The 21,831-nt window shown below is 46.2% G+C and overlaps 1 protein-coding gene across 3 annotated transcripts; it reads right to left on the bottom strand.

Annotated features, from left to right (window-relative positions):
* Window positions 1-1,002: 1,002 nt before the first annotated feature.
* Window positions 1,003-21,301, bottom strand: LOC129835079 (E3 ubiquitin-protein ligase pellino homolog 1-like). 3 transcript variants are annotated; one of them, XM_055900443.1, is made up of 9 exons: window positions 20,902-21,301; window positions 15,188-15,367; window positions 11,608-11,650; window positions 9,073-9,273; window positions 7,984-8,112; window positions 7,615-7,726; window positions 6,658-6,903; window positions 2,630-2,818; window positions 1,003-1,835 (listed from the first exon to the last, which is right to left on the bottom strand). In XM_055900443.1, exons 4-9 carry the CDS (start codon window positions 9,243-9,245, stop codon window positions 1,233-1,235), a joined length of 1,452 nt encoding a protein of 483 aa, XP_055756418.1. In that variant the 5' UTR covers window positions 9,246-9,273; window positions 11,608-11,650; window positions 15,188-15,367; window positions 20,902-21,301; the 3' UTR covers window positions 1,003-1,232. The 3 variants fall into 3 exon arrangements, with proteins under 3 accessions (XP_055756418.1, XP_055756420.1, XP_055756419.1); XM_055900445.1 differs by lacking the exon at window positions 15,188-15,367 and having other exon boundaries at window positions 7,615-7,716; window positions 7,983-8,112; window positions 20,902-21,298; XM_055900444.1 differs by lacking the exons at window positions 11,608-11,650; window positions 15,188-15,367.
* Window positions 21,302-21,831: the final 530 nt, after the last annotated feature.

Raw genomic sequence — 21,831 nt, 5'->3', positions numbered from 1 at the left:
TTTATTCAGTCTAATATAAAGTACTGCAGACATCCCTCTTAGGACTACTGCTGCAGTCGGCACAGTGTCTGCAGTAAGAAGACCCTCTCAGCAAAAACATACCAGCTAATCGCATTCCAGCGCTATTTGCATCACATAATGATAAAGCTAGAAGTCATTACAATGGAGAATTGCGGGAACATGTGTACAAAAAAATTCATATTGTAATTTGAATTTAATGGCGCTACTGTATGATTGTGTGATATATGGCAAATACATAATTTTCACTCCGACATTGGTCTAAATATATAGCATTTCAGGCTTAGAATTAGGCCATTATTTAAAATAATTCCAATGCAATTTGGACTGATTTTGAGAGTGTGATGTGCTCATTGACCTGACCTACAGTATGTGGAATCTCATTACTAAACTGACCCATTGTCCTTCGTCCTCCCTCCCCCCACCCTCCATCCATCCCTCTCTTCTCCTGTCGTGGCCCTGTGGTGGTGGGGCGCTGGTGACCTTGAGTGAGTTATTTATAGCGTTGGTGGCGGCGCTGCAGACTGGGAGCTGGGTACCAGACGCTCCTCAGGGGAGACAGAGAGCTGGACCCTGACAAAGGTTAAAATCAGACCTCACTGGATAGGTTTCCTCAAGTGGATGGCAATCACGCCATCAATTAACTGTTTTTGGTTAGACCTGGTGTAGGAATTAAGATGAATCCGATCTAAGGAGTCAATCACCGGATAGAAACAGTTTGCAGATCTAGCTCTAACATGGAGTCAATGGGGAATCAAGTGCTCAAAACCCATCACTTGTTTTAGATCTATAAACACAATGATACAATGGATGGTTTTATCATGAGATCTGATTCATCTGGATTAACTGAAACAGTAACCAGTTCACCCTGAATTTCACATTTTCAAATATTGAAATCACATCTAATGATGAAACTATGCGTCGGATGACACGCTTTTTTACCTACAATCAGTATTCCAAAGATCACCAAACACTAGTCACGTATTCATTTCAACACCTTTTATTTATATCTTCCCCAAATACAACTCAAATGCCATTTATGCATCATCTACTTCCATCACGTTTGCCTCTTTTCTTCAGTTCAGTCCATCGTCATTTCGACAGTCTTTGCTATTCTTGTCCCTTCACTTTTCCTTATAGACAGTCCTTTTAGACATTTCCCCAGTCCACCTTCCCTCTACCCTGCCCCCTATCTCAGCCACTCAGCTCCAGCCTCAGTCGACGGGCCCCTGAAAGATGAGTTTGATGTGCCCCTGCTCGCCAGTCAGCCAGGTGCCGCAGAAGGGGCATGCGGCGTGGAAGGCGTGAGTTCCGTGCGGCAGCGGGATTTGGCTCCAGCCCGCCACAGTTTTTTCAGAGCACACGTGGCCGCAGGGGCAGAAGGCGTGTGTCGGTGGCCCAGCGTCCAGGTACAGCCCGCCCTCGCAGCCAAGCCACAGGGGCACGTAGGGGCCCACGCGCCGGCACATGGGGCACTCCCTCTCCCCGGTACTCGCCGGAGCCGTCCCCCCGGGGCCCACGTTGTGGCCCTTGTCTTTCCGGTAGCCCCAGTTGTGGTAGCCGTGCACGTGACCACAGTTGACATAGACCCAGGGCTGCTTCTTGTCAACAATCTCTCGCCGGGCCAGGCTGGGGAAGGCCAGGGTGTTGAAACCCACGGGGCACTGGGGCCGGGCGGCATTCAGCTCCTGGCGGAGGGACTCCAGCTGCTTGAGGGTGGGGGTGCGGCGCAGGCCCGTCGGGGTACGCCACAGGAGGGTGGCGCCGCACAGGTCAATCAGAGAGCCGTCCTGCAGGGTGTTGGATTCATTCTCCACCTGGAGAGAAACGGGGTGGGGAGCAGGATTAAGGGGAGGATTCGTAAACAGATACAGACAAAACTGTAGCTGTCAAAGCATAACTATTTGCCTACATTGTTTCCTTTTTCTGTGCATTTGACTTGTTTTTTTCTTCTGTTTCCCTATCCTACGACCACTTTATGGCACTGTGATCATCCTACGCTGTCGCATACCATCAAGAATCGAATCAAACTTTAATGATTGATTCACAAAACATCATTCATAACTCATAGTTGGGAAACACTAAAGCTCATCAGATGTTTAGCCTGACTGTGGAGTCCTTGATTTAACCCGACAGACAGACAAACACACACTGTTAATTGAAATGCATTCCAGGTGACTACCTCAGGAAGCTGGTTGAGAGAATGCCAAGAGTGTGCAAAGCTGTCATCAAGGCAAAGGGTGGCTACTTTGAAGAATCTCAAATATAAAATATATTTTGATTTGCTTAACACTTTTTTTTGGTTATTACATGATTTCATATGTGTCATTTCATACTTTTGATGTCTTCACTTTAATTCTACAATGTAGAAAATATATATACACATATACTGTACACACACATGTGATCGCCTTGATAATGAGATAATGTTTCCTTGATCAATTATTTTACTCATAAAATATAATCAATTATCATTCATAGTTGGATAGTGTAATCTCAGTGTCCTTCAGATAAGTCCAGACATAACAGTAGTCCTGATAACCAGACAGGTTTGAGGCTTTATTTCCCATTCCCCCCCGTGGCTTGCCACTGATGACGACCTCCCCCTCACCAATTTTCCCCTCTGTTGGGCCGAGCGCGTCTCCCGCAGGGCGAAGACGTTCCCGCACACCGAGATCTCCCGCCACACGCCTGGCGCCGGCTCCGACACAAAATCTCCCGCCGGGTGCATCACCAACACGCCATTGGTGGTCAGGCCGTCCATCAAGCCGTCTGACGTTCGCCATTTGGCAGCCCGCTCCTGAGAGACCCGCACACAAACAGACAGACAGAGAGCCAAGGTGAGGGATAGTGATGGATAAAAGCAGAGAAAGATAAGAAGAGAGAAGGGGGTAGAAGGGGAGGAAGAGGCAGAAAGAGAGTTAAAGAGAGAGAGAGAAAATAAACAGCTAACATTGCTTTTCTGCACTGCTATATTTAGACCAGAGTAGGACTACTACACTGACTAACACACAACGATGCACACGCACACATAAACATTGCAGGGCATTCAGTTCCTGCAGTGGCAGTGTTATGATATCTTCTGTCAGCGGGCATACATTTCAAAGCAGGCATGACTACAAGCCATTCAACCAGTGTTATTGTATAAGCCTTTCAGAACATTTATGTCCTAATATTTTGAATAAACTCTCTTTCTCCATCCCCCTCTCTCTCTCTCGCTCTCTATCTCTCCATCCATCCCACTCTCTCTCCATCCCTCTCTCCCTCTCCACCTCCACAGTAGCAGTGGGCCGAGCTGCCTGCCTGACTCCGCTATCTGCCAAGGACATTGTGTGTGTGCCAGTTATAGAGGAGGGAGCCGTGCGGAGGTTATTCAGCCTTCGCTTCATTGACAGCAGCTAGCAGCTCTTAAGCTATTGAGGGCTCTGAGGTTTCTCCCCTGTATTCTTTGCATAGCCGCGCACCGGCCACATGCTATGATGCTAAGATGAATTATACAAGTCTCTGTGGTGGGGTTAGGTTAGTCATCCGGATGTTATCTCATGACGATGTCACAACGTGGACACACTGTCCTATTTGTTTGTCTTTGTAGTGTCACAAGGTTGCATGTGATGTCATGCTATAATTGTCATCGATGCCATCATTTTGTTGTCTATCTGTAGTCAACAAAACCATTTTCAGAATAAACTCTTATTTCTTGTGTGATATTCACTAAAGCATATGTAAGTATATCATAACTGTGTATGGTATATGAACTATCCTGTCATTGCCCTTGGTCACTGTTGGCACACGACGCACATTGACCAGTCAATCGTTTCAAAAACATTACCACCTTCCTTAATCTAATCCAATATGGCCGCCATTCCTGCCCCTCATAATCAAATGCTAGTGGAGGTCAGTGGCAGACTGGCGGTGTGGCAGTACAGTGTGTCTGACTCTGACCCTAGGGCCGACTCCCAGATGAGTACAGCTGGACTCCTGCCTCCAATGTCTTCCACAATGACAATGGCCCCTCTCCCTCCCTCCCTCCCTCCCTCTCGCTCTCCCTTCCCCCCCCCCCCCCCCCCCCCAAATGGCCTCCCCATCTCTCCCTTGCCAACTCTCTCTCTTTCTCCATTTACACTCCATGTTCATCTCGCAGAACCCCTTCGATAACTCATTCCCTGTATGGGCGAGGGGGGATGGGGGAAGACAGGGAGAAGGGGGGAACTGTGTGCCTCTGCCAGAATGGATCAAACACAAGCAACCCCCCTCTACTTCACTGCACTGGACCACTGCACTGTAATTTTAATGCAGTGTATTGTTGTGTTTGCTGATTGGAGTGGTTTTCAGCAAACACTCACACTCCCATGCACACATGCGGGCAAGCACACACACACACACACAAACACATGCGTATGTGCACATACTTGCACACAGATAAAGACAGAAGAGTTTGACGGGGGGAGAAAATTGATACAGTTACATGTCGGGATATTTATTTTGACAATATCGCAATATTATTTTTGCACTAGTTGGCTGTAGCGGCACCAAAAATCCAGTATTTTTCCTTCATAGCTTGTTCTTCATCTTCTTTATAATTTGTTTTGTTTTCAGCACTTTTATTTCCATGACTGATCAACACTCATTTTCTTATGGCTCTCTCTTGTCCCCCTACAGCAGACACACCGTATGGTGAGAAATATGTCTGGGACATCAAATCGCAATAAAATCACAGTATTGAGTCATAATACAGTACATACAGAATTGTGAGAATCGTGAGCATCACAATACATATCGTATCGGCGCCGAAGTATCGTGATAATATGGTATCGTGATAATGTTGTATCGTTATAATATTGTATCGTGATAATATTGTATCGTGAGGTCGCTGGCAATTCCCAGCTCTAACGCTGTCACGATCGTGTGGAGGAGAGACGGACCAAAACGCAGCATGTGGGAAATAAGCCATCTTCTTTTATTATAGAAGAAGGCAAAACGAAACAAAACACTTACACACTAACAAAACAACAGTGAAGCTATAAACGTAGTGCACACACACATGCTACAAACGTTCACCATAGACAATTACCCACAACAAACTAAAGCCTATGGTTACCTTAAATATGGCTCCCAATCAGAGACAACAGAAACCAGCTGTCTCTAATTGGGAACCCATTCAGGCAACCATAGACTTTCCTAGACAACTACACACAACATAGACACTGCTAGACAACTATACTAAACATAAACCCAACTACTCTAAATAAACCCCCTAAACCTTACAAACACCCTGGACACTACAAAACCCACATAAATACCCATGTCACACCCTGACCTAACTAAAATAATAAAGAAAAACAAAGAATACTAAGGCCAGGGCGTGACAAACGCACACGTCACTCACATAACCCAATAAACGACATACTGTATGTGTGTATCTGTACTATTTATATTTTTGACAACTTTTTACTCCACTACATTCCTAAAGAAGATATGTACCTTTTTATTCCCATACATTTTCTCGACACTCAAAAGTGCTTGTTACATTTCAAATGCTCAGGAAGGACAGCAATATTGTCCAATTCACACATCTATCAATATAACGCGTTGTCATCCCTACTGCCTATGATCTGACGGACTCACTAAACACAAATACTGCAATTGTAAATGATGTCTGAGTGTTGGAGTGTGCCCCTGGCTCTCCGTAAATTAAGACAATTGTGCCGTCTGGTTTACTTAACATAAGGAATTTGAAGTCTAGCATTTACTTTTACTCTAGTATGACAATTGAGTACTTTTTCCATCACTGTACTTAAGTACATTTAAAACCAGATACTTTCATACTTTTACTCAAGTAGTATTTTACTGGTTGACTTTCACTTTTACTTGAGTCATTTTCTATTAAGGAATCTTTACTTTTACTCAAGTATGACAATTGAGTACTTTTCCCACCACTGCACACATATCAATTTAATCACGGCTCCTTGATTCCCATAATTCCCATTTCTCTGCAGCTTGTGCAAATGTGTGTGTATAGAATCCAACAATGCTGTCATAAATCCAATCCATTAAAAAAAGCTGTGGCCCTCAGAGCCTGAAAGCAAATGCGGCCTGGCCGTCCCGGACGTGTGTCTATTGATATTTACCATTGATAGTCTTATCTCTAAACAAAGTGCGGCCAGGGCTGTTTTTGTGGTTAGGCGCTGGGCCAACCAGCCAATGAGAGGCAATAGCCCTAAGACGAAGAAGACGCACCAGTGGAATGTGTGTGTGTGTGTGTGTGTGTGTGTGTGTGTGTGTGTGTGTGTGTGTGTGTGTGTGTGTGTGTGTGTGCGTGCGTGCGTGCGTGCGTGCGTGCGTGCGTGCGTGCGTGTGCATAGGAGGGGGACAAGAGATTGCTAATTTGTTTGTCCAGTACAGACGGGTAATTTGTGTATGAATATACACCTCGAATAAATATTGCTCAAGAAGCAGACCACATGACAAACATTCACACATCCACTAACAACTCCTACACACCACACCGCCATTTCCTCCCGGACTTCAATCAATCTCCACAGTATCTCACACATGGTGACGCTCATCACCGCGATGACATGGTCGGGGTGTGATGTCGCCCATGCTGTCACTCACGCTGTGGCCATCACCACGACTCACCCCCAGGAAGATGTTTTTGGAGGAGTCGAAGCCGGCGGCGTAGATGCGGGCCGTGTACGGGGCGCTGCGTTCGCACATGATACGGCACGCGTAGCGGGAGATTGTGCTCTGGGCTGACTGCCCCCCTCCTCCGACCCCCTCGCCTGCCGCCCCCTGGACCTGCCACCCACCGCCACCACCACTGGTGCTGCTGCCCGCTGTGTCCGTCACCACAAAGTCAATCATGCTCTCTGTAGAACGCCCGATCTGTAGGGCGAGGTAGGACATAGGAGATAGAGGGAGATTCATGGTTAATAGAATTAAAGAATAAAGTAGAATAGAATAGAGTAGAGTAGAATAGAATAGTGTTTATGAGTGGAAACATGTCTTTGGGGAGGAGGGAGGTAGAAAAACTCAATCCCACTGAAGTCAGGATATCATCTGGTGTGTTGTGGACAAATGCCCACAACATACCAGTAAACAAGTTTTGTTTCCTCCCAGGCTGCCAGGAGATAAAATGGCAGCCTCATCACAGCCCCTGGTTGGAGAGAGAGAGAGAGAGCAGACAGATGAACAGATGGGACCGCAGCCCTGGAGCCTGCAGCACCTCAGATCCATTCTGCCCGCAGGAGTTTGGACTCCTTCATTCATCACTGGGATGAGAGATAGACAGCTAGAGCAGTCTGTCGCTGTCCGAAAGGAGAGGAGAGGGGGAGTCTGCTATCTAACGCACAGGAAATAAACCCTCTCCTCGCTCCTATTCTGATGGTGTGCGCCCCCAAACGGTACCCTTATTCCCTATGTAATGCACAGATGTTGACCCCTATGGGCCCCTGGTCAAAAGTAGAGCACTAAATAGGAAATGTCATTTTGGATGCACACACTCTGTTGTCAGTTTCTAGGTCATTGTTGTGCTGAAGTGTTGGGGCTCTGGCTGACTTGGCATGTTATGTGTAGGTAATATAAAAGATGACTCACCTGAAACATGTCTGTGTTGGTGTCATGAGTGTACTCTACAATGACCGAGTGACTCCTGGACAGGGTGTAGGAGATGCTGTGCTGGCTTTTGTTGCTGAGGGCCTGTCGATGCAGAACACACACATATACAGGAACCAGGTCATATAGCCAGCTACTCAGGAAAGGGCATCCCAAAAGTTTTGCCTGCTTGGAAATGTATTAGTACCATATGTGGTAAGCGTTTATATAAACAGAGTCGTACATTCATTGTGTACTATTCATTCCTGCATTCAGAATATTTTTAGAGTTAATGAGTAAACATTTATTGAGTTATTAAATAGTGTTTAATACTGTCTAAATCTAATGTGATTTAGACAGTCCCCTCTCACCTTTGACACCAGAGGGGTCGAGACATTGTGGATGACATCAGGTTTGACCCCGTTGGCTTTGGGTCTCTTGTAGAGGGCCAGGCGACTTCTCCTTCGCCCCTTATCCCCATTGGCCAAGGAACCATTGTGCCTGAGTACAGTATGGGTCATAATATAAAACACTTCTTCAATATACAACCAAATATACTGTACATTTGTATTAGTTGGCAGCCTATCTTTCCCATTCAGTTGGGATTGGGGCTTGCATGTATTATCCTAATACATATAGTTGGATCTACACAACAAATTAGACTACAACTTTAGACTACCTATGAGATGTGAACATGTGACACACTTTGGGGTAAAGTATTCCTTTAAAACTGGACCAAATAGCTTGAATCTCAATCCATAAAGATTCATTGGGTTCTGAGGGGAATATTCCCTCTATGGGTTAGTCTGCCTATGTTCTATTACCTGCCCATGTCATGATTGGATAGGGGTCATAAAATGTCTGCAGCTGGCATTACACTCCCTCTTAATAAAATCCATAGAACATTCAGCCTTACTCATAATCCACAATTATTGTGTACCATCACTGTATGAATCAATGGTGTAAGCAGTGAGTAAGATATGTGTCTCTATGAGTCTACAATTCTCCCTCTCTCCCTCTCTCTCTCTCTCTCTCGGCAGTTGACGGTGTAATTTGCCTATTCTGCCCCAAGACTCTTACAATGGCATCATTGAAGGGAGTCAAATGAGCTCTTTTTTTATGAGCCACTGAAACGGAAAGAAAGATGGATACTGTGTGTGTCTAGGAGCTGCAAGGGCTAGTCTTTTTGGCTTTGCAAAGAAGGTAGGAAGGGGGGTTTCTTCTAACTGACATGGACTGCTTAAGAGTGTACACACAACCACTGAGACTTATAAGTCCATATAAATAACGGTTCTTCAAGGCATGGTGTTTATAACACAGTCTGGGAGGAGATGAATGGTATGGGCAACTGTTGTACATCTTAACCACTGTTGAAGACACATAAGCAAACACGCACAGAAACACCCACCAACCCACCCCGTACCTCTCCACCTCACACACCAGACGGACAGGTAAACCCACCCTAAGACGATGAGCTCCCCGTATTTGACGGGCTCCTTGTCCCCGGGGAAGAGTCCGTCGTGGGGCGTGGAGCATGAGCCCAGGGGAGGCGAGGGCTGGCTCTTGTTGCAGGACGGGCGCAGCTCCAGTGAGGGCGGGGGACACAGGGCCTCCGAGCTACCCTCCAAAACCATGCCCGCCGGCCACAATGTGGGCTCACAGCTGGGAGGGAGAGAAGGGGGAGGGAGAGAGCGAGAGAGACAGAAAGAGATATAAGAGACACTCAAGACAATCAGTCCACCAAGAAAAGGATACGGCTGTAGGCGGTCACCGATGTCTCATCAGCGCATCAAAGGGTTCAATATTCAAATATACATGACCTGTAAACTTCTTTCCCCCCACCCCACCCTCTTCTGAATCGGGACAACATCATGAAAAGTCTCTATTCATTTCAAGTCACTGGCATGAAGGGAAATATCAGTTAGTGCTGATCATGCGAAGTACCCCCTCTAACATGACAGCTTGTCAAGTCAGAAAAAAACAGCTAATTTCATCCATTTGTGTTTGGTAATTACACGATCAAGCACCCCTGCACCTAAAATAGCTAACAAATCATATGTAGGCTTAATCAATGTCATGTGGCCCTCAACAAAGACGCAGCATTTGTGGTCCTACTCAGACAGTCATCATGATGCTGTCACTGTACTTAGAAGTTTAATTGTCATACTGCATTATGTGACAAAACAGAAGTACTCTCTCTTCTTTGCTGACTTGGTGCATTTGCAGAGTGTGTGTGTGCGGGCGTGCATGCCTGTGTGTGTGTGTGTGTACGCGCAAGACAGGCAAAACAAATAGGACTAGGTGGGTACAAGTGAGCCAAGCATTTTCACACAGGGAGTTAAACGCCTAAATCTACAGCCTCAGCTTGTACCACATTGTGTCTCTGTCTGACATATCCTACCATTGTTAAATGAACTCAAGTTCTATGGCCATTGGCAAGTGTTACTATCGTCCTTTGTAGGGCCAAGAATCACTCAAAACAAGAGAACATGTTTCCCAAAGCTTTTAAAGTTAACAACCAGATAACCATCAATCGATGTTCTGTCGTGTCCGAGATTCTTAACAAACCCTGTGAGAGCTGCAACTTTTCTCTGGGTTCAACATGATTGGTTTTCAGTTTTTACAAAAGGTTTATGGCTGCCTGGCTGGCTGTGGCATTTCAATGGTTCGATTGGGGGCACTGTCAAATGAAAACAAGCACTTGGCATTAAAGGAATTGGACTAAAAATACATTTTTATGATAGTTGAATGCAATTGTATAATACCACAGGGTCACATTCTAGTGGTGCTTTACAGAAACAAGCATCACATCACATGAATTGTGAATAAAGGAAAGATGATTATCTCCTCAAACAGTGCGTGTGCATATACAGTAAAATGTCTGTTTACATTTAAATCCTTTGACATTTGCAAATGTACACAAGTGAAACAAATCTCTACATTCCCTGTCTGTGTTGGCGATGAGGCAAACACAGGTTCTATGCCAGTGTTTATTATAAATACCCTAGTATTAATCAAAAGTGGGCGAGACCTCCTACACCACGAATCTAATGAAGCCAGTGACATCACACAGCCAGCCATAATAGACCAATGCCTTGTTCATTATTTATGGATCATGAATATGGCATACCTACACAACAATAAAAAACATAATGTTATGTTTATAAACAGACTGGAATTCCAACTCTGCTATATGTTTTCTTCCCCCAGAAGTACAAATTCTCTGATCATAGAAATATATTTACTAGAACTGACATTCCCATTCTATGTCTATGTGTCTGACATCCTATATAATCTTGAGTTTGGGCATTCAAACCTCAAAGCCTCATCCCTCAAAATGAACGGCCAGACCAGACAAGAGCACGGGGACCACAGCTGTTCCGGCGAGTTGTCAATTGCATCACGACGTGAACATTAGACTTTATTCGATATAAACACGTCTAATCGGAGGCCGACACAGAGAACATCCCCTCGTAATGAGATGATGGACGACAGAGAGCAGATTTAGGCAGGCGGTCGCCATTTCATTACGGCTCTCCATTGCTATGGCTGGGAGATGGAGTGTTATAGGAGTAGGATGGAGAGAAAGAATGGACACAGGGGAGGTGGAAAGGGAGTGAAAGAAAGAGGGAGGGGAGGGGTTGAGTAGGGAGAGGAGGATGAGACTGAAATAGACAAACCATGGCGGCATGGCCGGATGGATGGATGGATGGATGGAGGAGGAGGAGGATTGAGAGGTGGAGAGAAATGAGAGGTGGAAATACAAGATACTGATGTGTACAAGCACAGACAGACATAAAGCATGACACTAAGACCAAAGGCAAAATGGGAAACCAGAGATGGACAATGAGAATAGGAGGGATGGAGGCAGACAGACGATGGGACTGAGAGAGGGGACACAGTTTACGGTGTGCGTGGGCGTGTGTGTGTGTGTGTGAGACAGTGTGTGTGTGCGCATGCTCGCCCGTGCAGGGGTTTGGCAGGGTGATGGATTACCTGTTCTCTGCCACGCACTTTGTAATCAACCCACTGCCACAACCTGGGAGTGGAGAGAGAGAGAGATAGAGATAGAGATAGAGAGAGAGGGAGAGAGAGACAGAGAGAGAGAGGGAGAGAGAGAGGGAGAGAGAGACAGAGAGAGAGATAGGGGGAGAGAGAGAGAGAGAGAGAGAAGGGGAGAAAGAGAGAGAGGGGGAGAGAGAGGGGGGGGTGGCAGGGGGTTATTGAGAGAAAGACACAGAGGAACAGAGAAAAGCTGTGTGACAAAGGAAGACAAAGGGGAAGGGAATAATAGAGAGAGAGAGAAAGAGAGATAGAAATGCAGTCCACAGTAAAAGACTGGGATGGTAGTTATAGGGACTGGAAAGGAATAGCGACCACTGACAATACACAGGTCAACAGACACAAAGGAAAACAAAGAAACATAGCGACATGTTTCACGATTTCCATTGCAGTTATTACACAGGGTATCACAACGTTATCTAGCGTTTATTATATTATCTTTGGTTGGTTTTATTATGAACATTCTTCAACCTTAACTCCCCCTTTCTGGCTCTCCAAATGTCTCCCTCCCTCCCTCTTCTTCACCACAATTCTCTCTCCTCCTACTGCAGAGGAAGGGTGAGTGTGTGTGGGTGAGAGAGAGAGAGAGAGAGAGAGAGAGAGAGAGAGAGAGAGAGAGAGGAGTGAAATGGAGGGGTGAAGCTCTTCCATCTCCATCCAGTAACAAATGAACAGAGAGCTAAATATACACACCAGGAAATGATCTCAGGAATAAATTATGAATTCCTGACAACATTGATCACATTTGACTCCTTTCCAGACATCTTTTTACATGTATTTTTTATTTTCTCCCATATCTGGAGAAATGTAGCCACCATCGTATCAGTTGTATAAGATTATAGAGGCAACAATTTCCATTCAGTGGTGGTTTGTGGTTTAACATTTGTAGCAGTGGTGCTAATGTTTGAACAGTAGTGCCACTATCATTGCTTGTAGTAGGGTTATTACTACATTCTTATAAAAAAGGTTTCCAAAAGAGTTCTGTGTCTTGCCACATAAGAAAACACAAACGGGTTCTTCTTGACACCAAAAAAGAGAGTTCTTCTACCTGGAACCAAAAGGGGGTTGTTCAAAGGGTTATCCAAGGGGGACAGACAAATAACCCCCTTTTGGTTCTAGATAGCACCTTTATTTTCTAAGAGTGTACTGCAGTGATTTCCATGGTATTGCCTCGTGTCAGCTTCTTCCTGAAACTGGATATCACTGTGAATACATTTCCTCTGCACATGAGCGTACTGTCATGGTATCTGTGATACCACCTCCAACATTTTATCTTGGTATGCAACACGACGAAAACATGCCAACGAGGGACTCCGATTTAGCACCTTGCTAAGAAAAGCAAGATGTTTGGCAGGAGATAAACTGAGATATACCGTAACTCTACTCGACTGGTATGTTTAAATTCATATCTCCGCCGCGATTCCAGTCCATGTCCAATGCTAGCTGATAGAGGTTATCTAACCTACACAGTATGCACAGGCACATGAGGACATACGACACTGTCGGCAAAACCTGACTTATTGCATTGATTGCCAGTCAATGGTTGGTCATGGTCTATGGTGGCCAAGGCGTCACCTGTTAACGAAGCAGACACAAAGCCCGATAGCACTGGTGTTGTGTACTAATGGGCCTGCCTGATAAAGTCTGTGACCGGCTCGTGCTGCGCTGTGCAGTGGGTGCTATGATGCCGTTTAATGGAGCGGGAACAACAGACTACCTCAGAGACCGAGAGAAAATGCGTGTGCGTGTGAGATTGTGTGTGTCTTTCCAACAAACTTCAAGAGGGGTCCACCTTAATCAGGTCAGGGAAAGTCACTCAAACAATACTCTACACTAGGAGACAAATATTCTGAGTAAAGAAATGCTCATTTCACATCACGCTGACACACAGGCTTAATAGAGCCTGTGGTATCCCAATAGAGTGCTTAGTCAAACTCTGAGACAACAACAGTAACAACATCATCCATTACCAGGTTCAACCATCCATCCCATACTACATCTTAGTCCACGTTTGATCTGTATCTTCTCGGGAAAAGGGGCCCTCGTTCAGTGACAACACATTGTATTCCCCCAGAGTCACATTGGGGTATCTTTGCCAGGTGTTATTTACTTTTTTTTTAGGTCATTGATTTTTGGTTCCAGGCACCCTTTTTACTTGTTCAAGAGGGTTCAGAGTTGAGGATGTTCTCTTCCTTTACTGAGACTCATCTTTGTCGGGTTCAAATGGGTTCATATCTCAATAGCTAAGATGCACAGGTTAATATACGTATATCTCAATAGCTAAGATGCACAGGTCAATATACGTATATCTCAATGGTTCAAATGGGTTCGGCCTACACTTGGCCTGAGCTTCCCCTTAAGACTTCATAGTATTTTGCCGGTAAGTATACGTTATGTAATCTCTCTTGTGTTATTGCCACCTCCACCTACCTGCTTGACCCCTCTGGCTTTACAAGAAGACGCACAGGTAGGCCGCCCAGTTACCTCATCACCTCTTCACCGGTACCACACACCCTCTCTCTCGCTCTCTCTCTCACCCGCTCTTTTTCTCCTTTCCTCTATTACCTCTCTCCCCCGTCACTGTCTTTCTCTATCTCTCCCTCCCTTGCTCTCTCTCTCTCGCTCTCTCAGTCTGTCTCTCTCTCTCTCCCTTTCTCCCACGTGTCACAGCAGACAACCAGCTAACGGACTGCCTGTATGAGTAAGCATCAGTCATGCACGATTCATCTGTGCGACTGTAGACAGGCGTCCATTGAAACAAGACTGCGAAGCACGCATTTTGAATGGGATTATGTTTAAGTGTGAGGAACTTACTCATTAGGATTGTCAGTATTTACTCTTTGAAGTTGTAAACAGTATTGATGAAGTTGTGTATTTACCCTATAGGGGGAAGAGGAAGAATAGGAGGAGGAACAGGGGCAGGCAAAAGAGAAACAAAACAGACAGATTCCCAGTAGGCTCTAGCGAGGACACAGAAGGAGAACATCGAGGCCTCTTTAACAAGCACAGCAAGACCACAACAAAACTACAGTACATGATGGGGAATAGGAAACTGGTTATATGGAACATACAAATTGAGAATGAGATGCTGCAAACCTGTTGTTTGTGTGTGTGTGTGTGTGTGTGTGTGTGTGTGTGTGTGTGTGTGTGTGTGTGTGTGTGTGTGTGTGTGTGTGTGTCCGTCCATAACGTCTACTGTATACACACCATCATATACATTTAAACAGTACCAGTCAAAAGTTTGGACACACCTTCTCATTCAAGGGTTTTTCTTTATTGTTATTATTTTCTACATTGTAGAATAATAGTGAAGACATCAAAACTATGAAATAACACATATGGAATCATGTAGTAACCAATAAAGTGTTAAAAAATCTAAATCTATTTTATATTTGAGATTCTTCAAAGTAGCCACCGTTTGCCTTGATGACAACTTTGCACACGCTTGGCATTCTCTCAACCAGCTTCACCTGGAATGATTTTCCAACAGTCTTGAAGGAGTTATAGCACTCACATATGCTGAGCGCTTGTTAGCTGATTTTTCTTCACTCTGCGGTCCAACTTATCCCAAACCATCTCAATTGGGTTGAGGTCGGGTGATTGTGGAGGCCATGTAATCTGATGCAGCACTCCATCACTCTCCTTCTTGGTCAAATAGCCCTCACACAGCCTGGAGGGATGTTGGGTCATTGTCCTGTTGAAAAACAAATGATAGTCCCACTAAGCGCAAGCCAGATGGGATGGGGTATTGCTGCAGAATGCTGTGGTAGCCATGCTGGTTAAGTGTGCCTTGAATTCTAAATAAATCACAGACAGTGTCACCAGCAAAGTACCCCAACACCATCACACTTCCTCCTCCATGATTCACGGTGGGAACCACATATGCGGAGATCATCCGTTCACCTACTCTGCGTCTCACAAAGACATGGCGGTTGGAACCAAAAATCGCACATTTGGACTCATCAGATTTCCACCGGTCTAATATCCATTGCTCGTGTTTCTTGGCCCAAGCAAGTCTCTTCTTCTTATTGGTGTCCTTTAGTAGTTTTTTTTGCAGCAATTTGACCACAAAGGCCTGATTCATGCAGTCTCCTCCTAACAGTTACTTGAACTCAGTGAAGCATTTATTTGGCCTGCAATCTGAGGTGCAGTTAACTCTAATGAACTTATCCTCTGCTGCAGAGGTAACTCTGGGTCTTCCTTTCCTGTGGCTGTCCTCGTGAGAGACAGTTTCATCATACTGCTTGATGGTTTTTGTGACTGCACTTGAAAAATAAATTAAAGTTCTGGAAATTTTCCGGATTGACTGACCTTTATATCTTAAAGTAATAATGGACTGTCGTTTCTCTTTGCTTATTTGAGCTGTTCTTGCCATAATATGGACTTTTATCAAACAGGGCTATCTTCTGTATACCACCCCTACCGTGTCACACAACTGATTGGCTCAAAGCATTAAGGAAAGAAATTCTACAAATGAACTTTTAACAAGGCACACCTGTTAATTGAAAGGCATTCCAGGTGACTACCTCATGAAGCTGGTTGAGAGAATGCCAAGAGTGTGCAAAGCTGTCATCAAGGCAAAGGGTGGAAACTTTGAAGAATCTCAAATAATTTGTTTAACACTTTTTTGGTTGCTATGTGATTCCATATGTGTTATTTCAAAGTTTTGATGTCTTCACTATTGTTCTACAATGTAGAAATTTTTACAAATAATGAATAACCCTGGAATGAGTAGGTGTGTCCAAACTTTTGACTGGTACTGTATTTATATTCCAGACTCTGACATTGCTCGTTCTAATATTTTGATATTTCTTAATTCTGTGCTTTGTATTGTTAGGTAGGCTATTACTGCACTGTTGGAGCTAGGAACAAAAGCATTTCCCTAACCCGCGATAGCATCTGCAAAATATGTGTACGAGACCAATGCATTTGGATTTGATTGGTGTGTGTGAGTTTGTGTGTGTGTGTGTGCGCGCTTGTGTGTGTGTGTTATACTGTGCACATAATACAGTAAATGGCAAATTAACACAGATGTATTAGACTGGGGCTTTGTTTATTTCTAAGATCTTTATCTATACAGCTTATTTGATCTTAAACAATTTGTTACGACGGTCCTCCTCCTCTCCATCTTCGGAAAAGGAGGAGTATTGAGGGAACCAAGGCGCAGCGAAGTTTGAACACATATTTATTAAACAAGACGAAAAACGAACACGAACTACACTTGAAATGATACAAAATAACAAACGACGTAGACTGACCTAAACATGAGAACTTACATAGACACGAAGAACGCACGAATAGGAAACAGACTACATAAACCGAAACAGTCCCGTGTGGTACGAAATAACATACAGACACGGAAGACAATCACCCACAAACAAACAGTGAGAACACCCTACCTAAATATGACTCTTAATTAGAGGAGAACGCAAAACACCTGCCTCTAATTAAGAGCCATACCAGGCAACCAAAACCAACATAGAAACAGATAACATAGACTGCCCACCCAAAACTAACGCCCTGACCAATTACACATACAAAAACAACATAAAACTGGTCAGGACCGTTACATAACCCCCCCTCAAGGTGCGAACTCCGGGCGCACCAGCACAAAGTCCAGGGGAGGGTCTGGGTGGGCAGTTGACCACGGTGGTGGCTCCGGCTCTGGACGCTGTCCCCACACCACCATAGTCACTCCCCGTTTTTGTCTTCCCCTCCCAATGCCCACTCTAAAACTCACATCCCCTAAATAAACAGCCAGCACCAGGAGAAGGGGCAGCACCGGGACAAAGGGCAGCACCGGGACAAGGGGCAGCACCGGGACAAGGGGCAGCACCGGGACAAGGGGCAGCACCGGGACAAGGGGCAGCACCGGGATAAGGGGCAGCACCAGGATAAAGACCAGCACCGGGATAAGGGGCAGCACCGGGACAAGGGGCAGCACCGGGATAAGGGGCAGCACCGGGACAAGGGGCAGCACCGGGACAAGGGGCAGCACCGGGACAAGGGGCAGCACCGGGACAAGGGGCAGGTCCCGGCTGATAAGCTCTGGCAGATCCTGGCTGAGGGACTCTGGCAGGTCTATGCAGGCTGACGGCTCTCGACGCTCATGTCGGCCTGACGGCTCTCGACGCTCATGGCGGGCTGACGGCTCTCGACGCTCATGGCGGGCTGACGGCTCTCGACGCTCATGGCGGGCTGACGGCTCTCGACGCTCATGGCGGGCTGACGGCTCTCGACGCTCATGGCTCTCTGACGGCTCTGGCTGCTCATGGCTCGCTGGCGGCTCTGGCAGATCCTGTCTGGTTGGCGGCTCTGGCAGATCCTGTCTGGTTGGCGGCTCTGGCAGATCCTGTCTGGTTGGCGGCTCTGGCAGATCCTGTCTGGTTGGCGGCTCTGGCAGATCCTGTCTGGTTGGCGGCTCTGGCAGATCCTGTCTGGCGGACGGCTCTAGCGGCTCCTGTCTGGCGGACGGCTCTAGCGGCTCCTGTCTGGCGGACGGCTCTGTAGGCTCATGGCAGACGGGCGGCTTTGCAGGCTCATGGCAGACGGGCGGCTTTGCAGGCTCATGGCAGACGGATGGCTCAGACGGCGCTGGGGAGACGGATGGCTCAGATGGCGCTGGGGAGACGGATGGCTCAGATGGCGCTGGGGAGACGGATGGCTCAGATGGCGCTGGGGAGACGGATGGCTCTGGCCGGATACGGCGCACTGTAGACCTGGTGCGTGGTGCCGGAACTGGAGACACCGTGCTAAGGATAAGCACCTTCCTACTAGTGCGGGGTGCAGGGACAGGGCACACTGTACTCTCAAAGCCTACTCTATCCCTGATGCGAGGTACCGGCACTGGTGACACCGGGCTGAGGACAAGCACATCAGGATTAGTAGGGGGAGAAGATACAGTGTGTTCAGGGCTCTGGAGACGCACAGGAGGCTCTGTGCGCGGTGCCGGAACTGGAGGCACCGAATTGGATACACGCACCACAGAGAGAGTGCGTGGAGGAGGAACTGGGCTCAGGAGACGCACTGGTAGCCTAGTGCGTAGTATAGGCAATACCGGACCGTGGAGGCGTACTGGCACTCTTGAGCATTGAACCCGCCCAACCTTACCTGGTTGAATGCTCCCGGTCGCCCGACCAGTGCGGGGAGGTGGAATAACCCGCACCGGCCTATGTAGGCGAACCGGGGAAACCATGCGTAAGGCCGGTGCCATGTATGCCGGCCCGAGGAGACGCACTGGAGACCAGACGCGTTGAGCCGGCCTCATGACACCTGGCTCAATACCCAATCTAGCCCTACCAGTGCGGGGAGGTGGAATAACCCGGGAGGTGGAATAACCCGCACTGGGCTATGCACTCGTACAGGAGACACCGTGCGCTCTACTGCGTAACACGACGCCTGCCCGTACTCCCGCTCTCCACGGTAAGCCTGGGAAGTGGGCGCAGGTCTCCTACCTGCCCTTGGCCCACTACCTCTTAGCCCCCCCCAAGAAATTTTTGGGAATTACTTACGGGCTTTTTGGGCTTCCGTGCCAGACGCGTTCCCTCATAGCTCCGGTTCCTCTCTCCGGTAGCCTCTGCTCTCCTTAGTGCCTCCAGCTGTTCCCATGGGAGGCGATCCCTACCAGCCAGGATCTCCTCCCATGTGTAGCAGCCCTTTCCGTCCAATATATCGTCCCATGTCCATTGCTCCTTCTTTTCCTGTCCCCTACTCCAATTACTCCGCTGCTTGGCTCTGGAATGGTGGGTGATTCTGTTATGACGGTCCTCCTCCTCTCCATCTTCGGAAAAGGAGGAGTATTGAGGGAACCAAGGCGCAGCGAAGTTTGAACACATATTTATTAAACAAGACGATAAACGAACACGAACTACACTTGAAATGATACAAAATAACAAACGACGTAGACTGACCTAAACATGAGAACTTACATAGACACGAAGAACGCACGAATAGGAAACAGACTACATAAACCGAAACAGTCCCGTGTGGTACGAAATAACATACAGACACGGAAGACAATCACCCACAAACAAACAGTGAGAACACCCTACCTAAATATGACTCTTAATTAGAGGAGAACGCAAAACACCTGCCTCTAATTAAGAGCCATACCAGGCAACCAAAACCAACATAGAAACAGATAACATAGACTGCCCACCCAAAACTAACGCCCTGACCAATTACACATACAAAAACAACATAAAACTGGTCAGGACCGTTACACAATTATATATATGTTTCTGTGTGTTGGACACGAGGCCCTAATGGAACCAAACCTGCTCAATAATATGTATACACTTCCAGGTTCCACAATGTATACTTGCACTCCAAAGTCTGAGGGAGTTGTGAGCCATCTTGTTCCCCATTATCATCATGCGTATAGGATTTTGTTTTCTCGGCAAGCAGGCCTCCACAAATAACATCATTTGCCAAACACCTAACCAGAATAAATAGGCTATGCTCAGTCCTTCAGCTATGCGATAGGGCTAAGCTAAACATATTTTGATATGTAATGTAAACCAACTAAGCTACACACTGACTTGGGCACTGAGAACATGATCATGGCTGGTTCTGCTCTGTGCTTTCAAGGGCCAGATTGCAGAGGATTGCGTCTCCCTCTGTTATGCTCACGACGGACGCCTATGATCGCTATAGCCAAGGAGACGCAATAATTTTAACAATGACTTGTCATTTTGGTCATAATAATCATAGCCGTAATAGCATGGAAGATGACATTTCAGTTGGATATAAATATGGCAGCTATTAAATCCTTGTTTAATGTAGGCTTGTTGAAAGAACCATCGCAGGAAAAATCTATTGGGCTATATTAAAAAATGACATGTTATGGTGAAAAGTGATTATGATGGGCTGGTAATTACAATATCTTTAGACCTACTGAGGTTAGTGCTTTTTTAATAGCCTACCCATTGTAATAATTGTTTATTTGTTTTTAACGTTTCTCTGCTCCATAGCACAGCAGTCTTTGGGGCAGGGAAGTACACGAGGGAATCCACTGCACAGACAATAAATACTACAATAATAAGACATCACCAAGCACGCAAGCACACACGCACAGACAACAGAATAGCCTATCCTATCTGCTATCATGAACGTAAGAAAATAAAAAAAGACATAAGACAGGCCAATTGTCAACCTACTTCAGCACCAAAACACACATTGATGGACAGTAGCCTAATTGAACAGGTTGGCAAATTAATCAATAAATACCCGCTAATGTGTGCCGAAGGAGGTCCGTTAGATTTTTTATTCCCTTTTGGATTGTGTCAATCCCCGTGCGGCCTCAATATCGGACGTCGTGCCGTTGTTAAAACACCACCTGCGAAGGTATGTTGGATGGAACAACCATTGGACCGGACAGTCGGCATTGCCTCTCCGTTGTCATCGGGTACATCGGAGACTGCGAGATGCTCTTTCCTCCCGGAGACTATTCGTGGTCCAGACAGCCCGTTGTCACGCCCATCTCTCTTTAGCACTCTACCTTGGAAAAAACACAGGAGTAACACCGACACACCATCGCCCACATTATTGCCTCTCTGCGGTTGATCAGGATTCCGCGATTCTTGCGTAAGATTTGCAAAATGTGCTGGCTCCACCTACCTGCTGATCCCAGCCCATGCGCATGATGCTTGTACAGTTGGTAGGCTACTGTAAAGAGGCGCTGTTCAGGAAGGTACAGTTGCCAAGGCAGTGTGTAGATTATTCTGTGTGAATGATCATGTATTTTTTTTTAAAGAAACACCTCCAGTCTATATTATAGGGAGATGTGATAATAGAGGTTGTAAAATTGAAGAAAGAGCAAGTTGTTGACTTGCTTAAAAACGTATGTGCTACCTCTTTCCAAGGAAAAATAACAGAAAATACACTACATGGCCAAAAGTCTACTTTCCAACAAGTCAGTTAGTCAAATTTCTGCCCTGCTACAGCTTCCCAGGTCAACTGTAAGTGCTGTTATTGTGAAATGGAAACTTATAGGAGCAACAATGGCTCAGCCCTGAAGTGGTAGGCCACACATGCTCACAGAATGAGTGTTAAAGCTTTAGTGTGTAAAAATCCTCTGTTCTCGGTTGCAACACTCACTACAGAGTTCCAAACTGTCTCTGGAAGTAATGTGTTTGTCGGGACCTTCATGAAATGGGT

Source organism: Salvelinus fontinalis, chromosome 36 (genome assembly GCF_029448725.1).
Source record: "Salvelinus fontinalis isolate EN_2023a chromosome 36, ASM2944872v1, whole genome shotgun sequence".
Lineage (NCBI taxonomy): Eukaryota > Metazoa > Chordata > Actinopteri > Salmoniformes > Salmonidae > Salvelinus > Salvelinus fontinalis.
This window is presented reverse-complemented; position numbering and strand designations above follow the sequence as displayed.

Bases quoted from the DNA above. Each gene is read 5' to 3' on its own strand.
- LOC129835079 (XM_055900443.1), bottom strand. From the start codon at position 9,245: ATGGTTTTGGAGGGTAGCTCGGAGGCCCTGTGTCCCCCGCCCTCACTG. The intron at 8,113-9,072 runs GTGGGTTTACCT...TACTGTACTCAG, and splicing joins GGGGAGCTCATCGTCTTAGG to GCACAATGGTTCCTTGGCCA. The intron at 2,819-6,657 runs GTGAGTCGTGGT...CGGGTCTCTCAG, and splicing joins CCAAAAACATCTTCCTGGGG to GAGCGGGCTGCCAAATGGCG.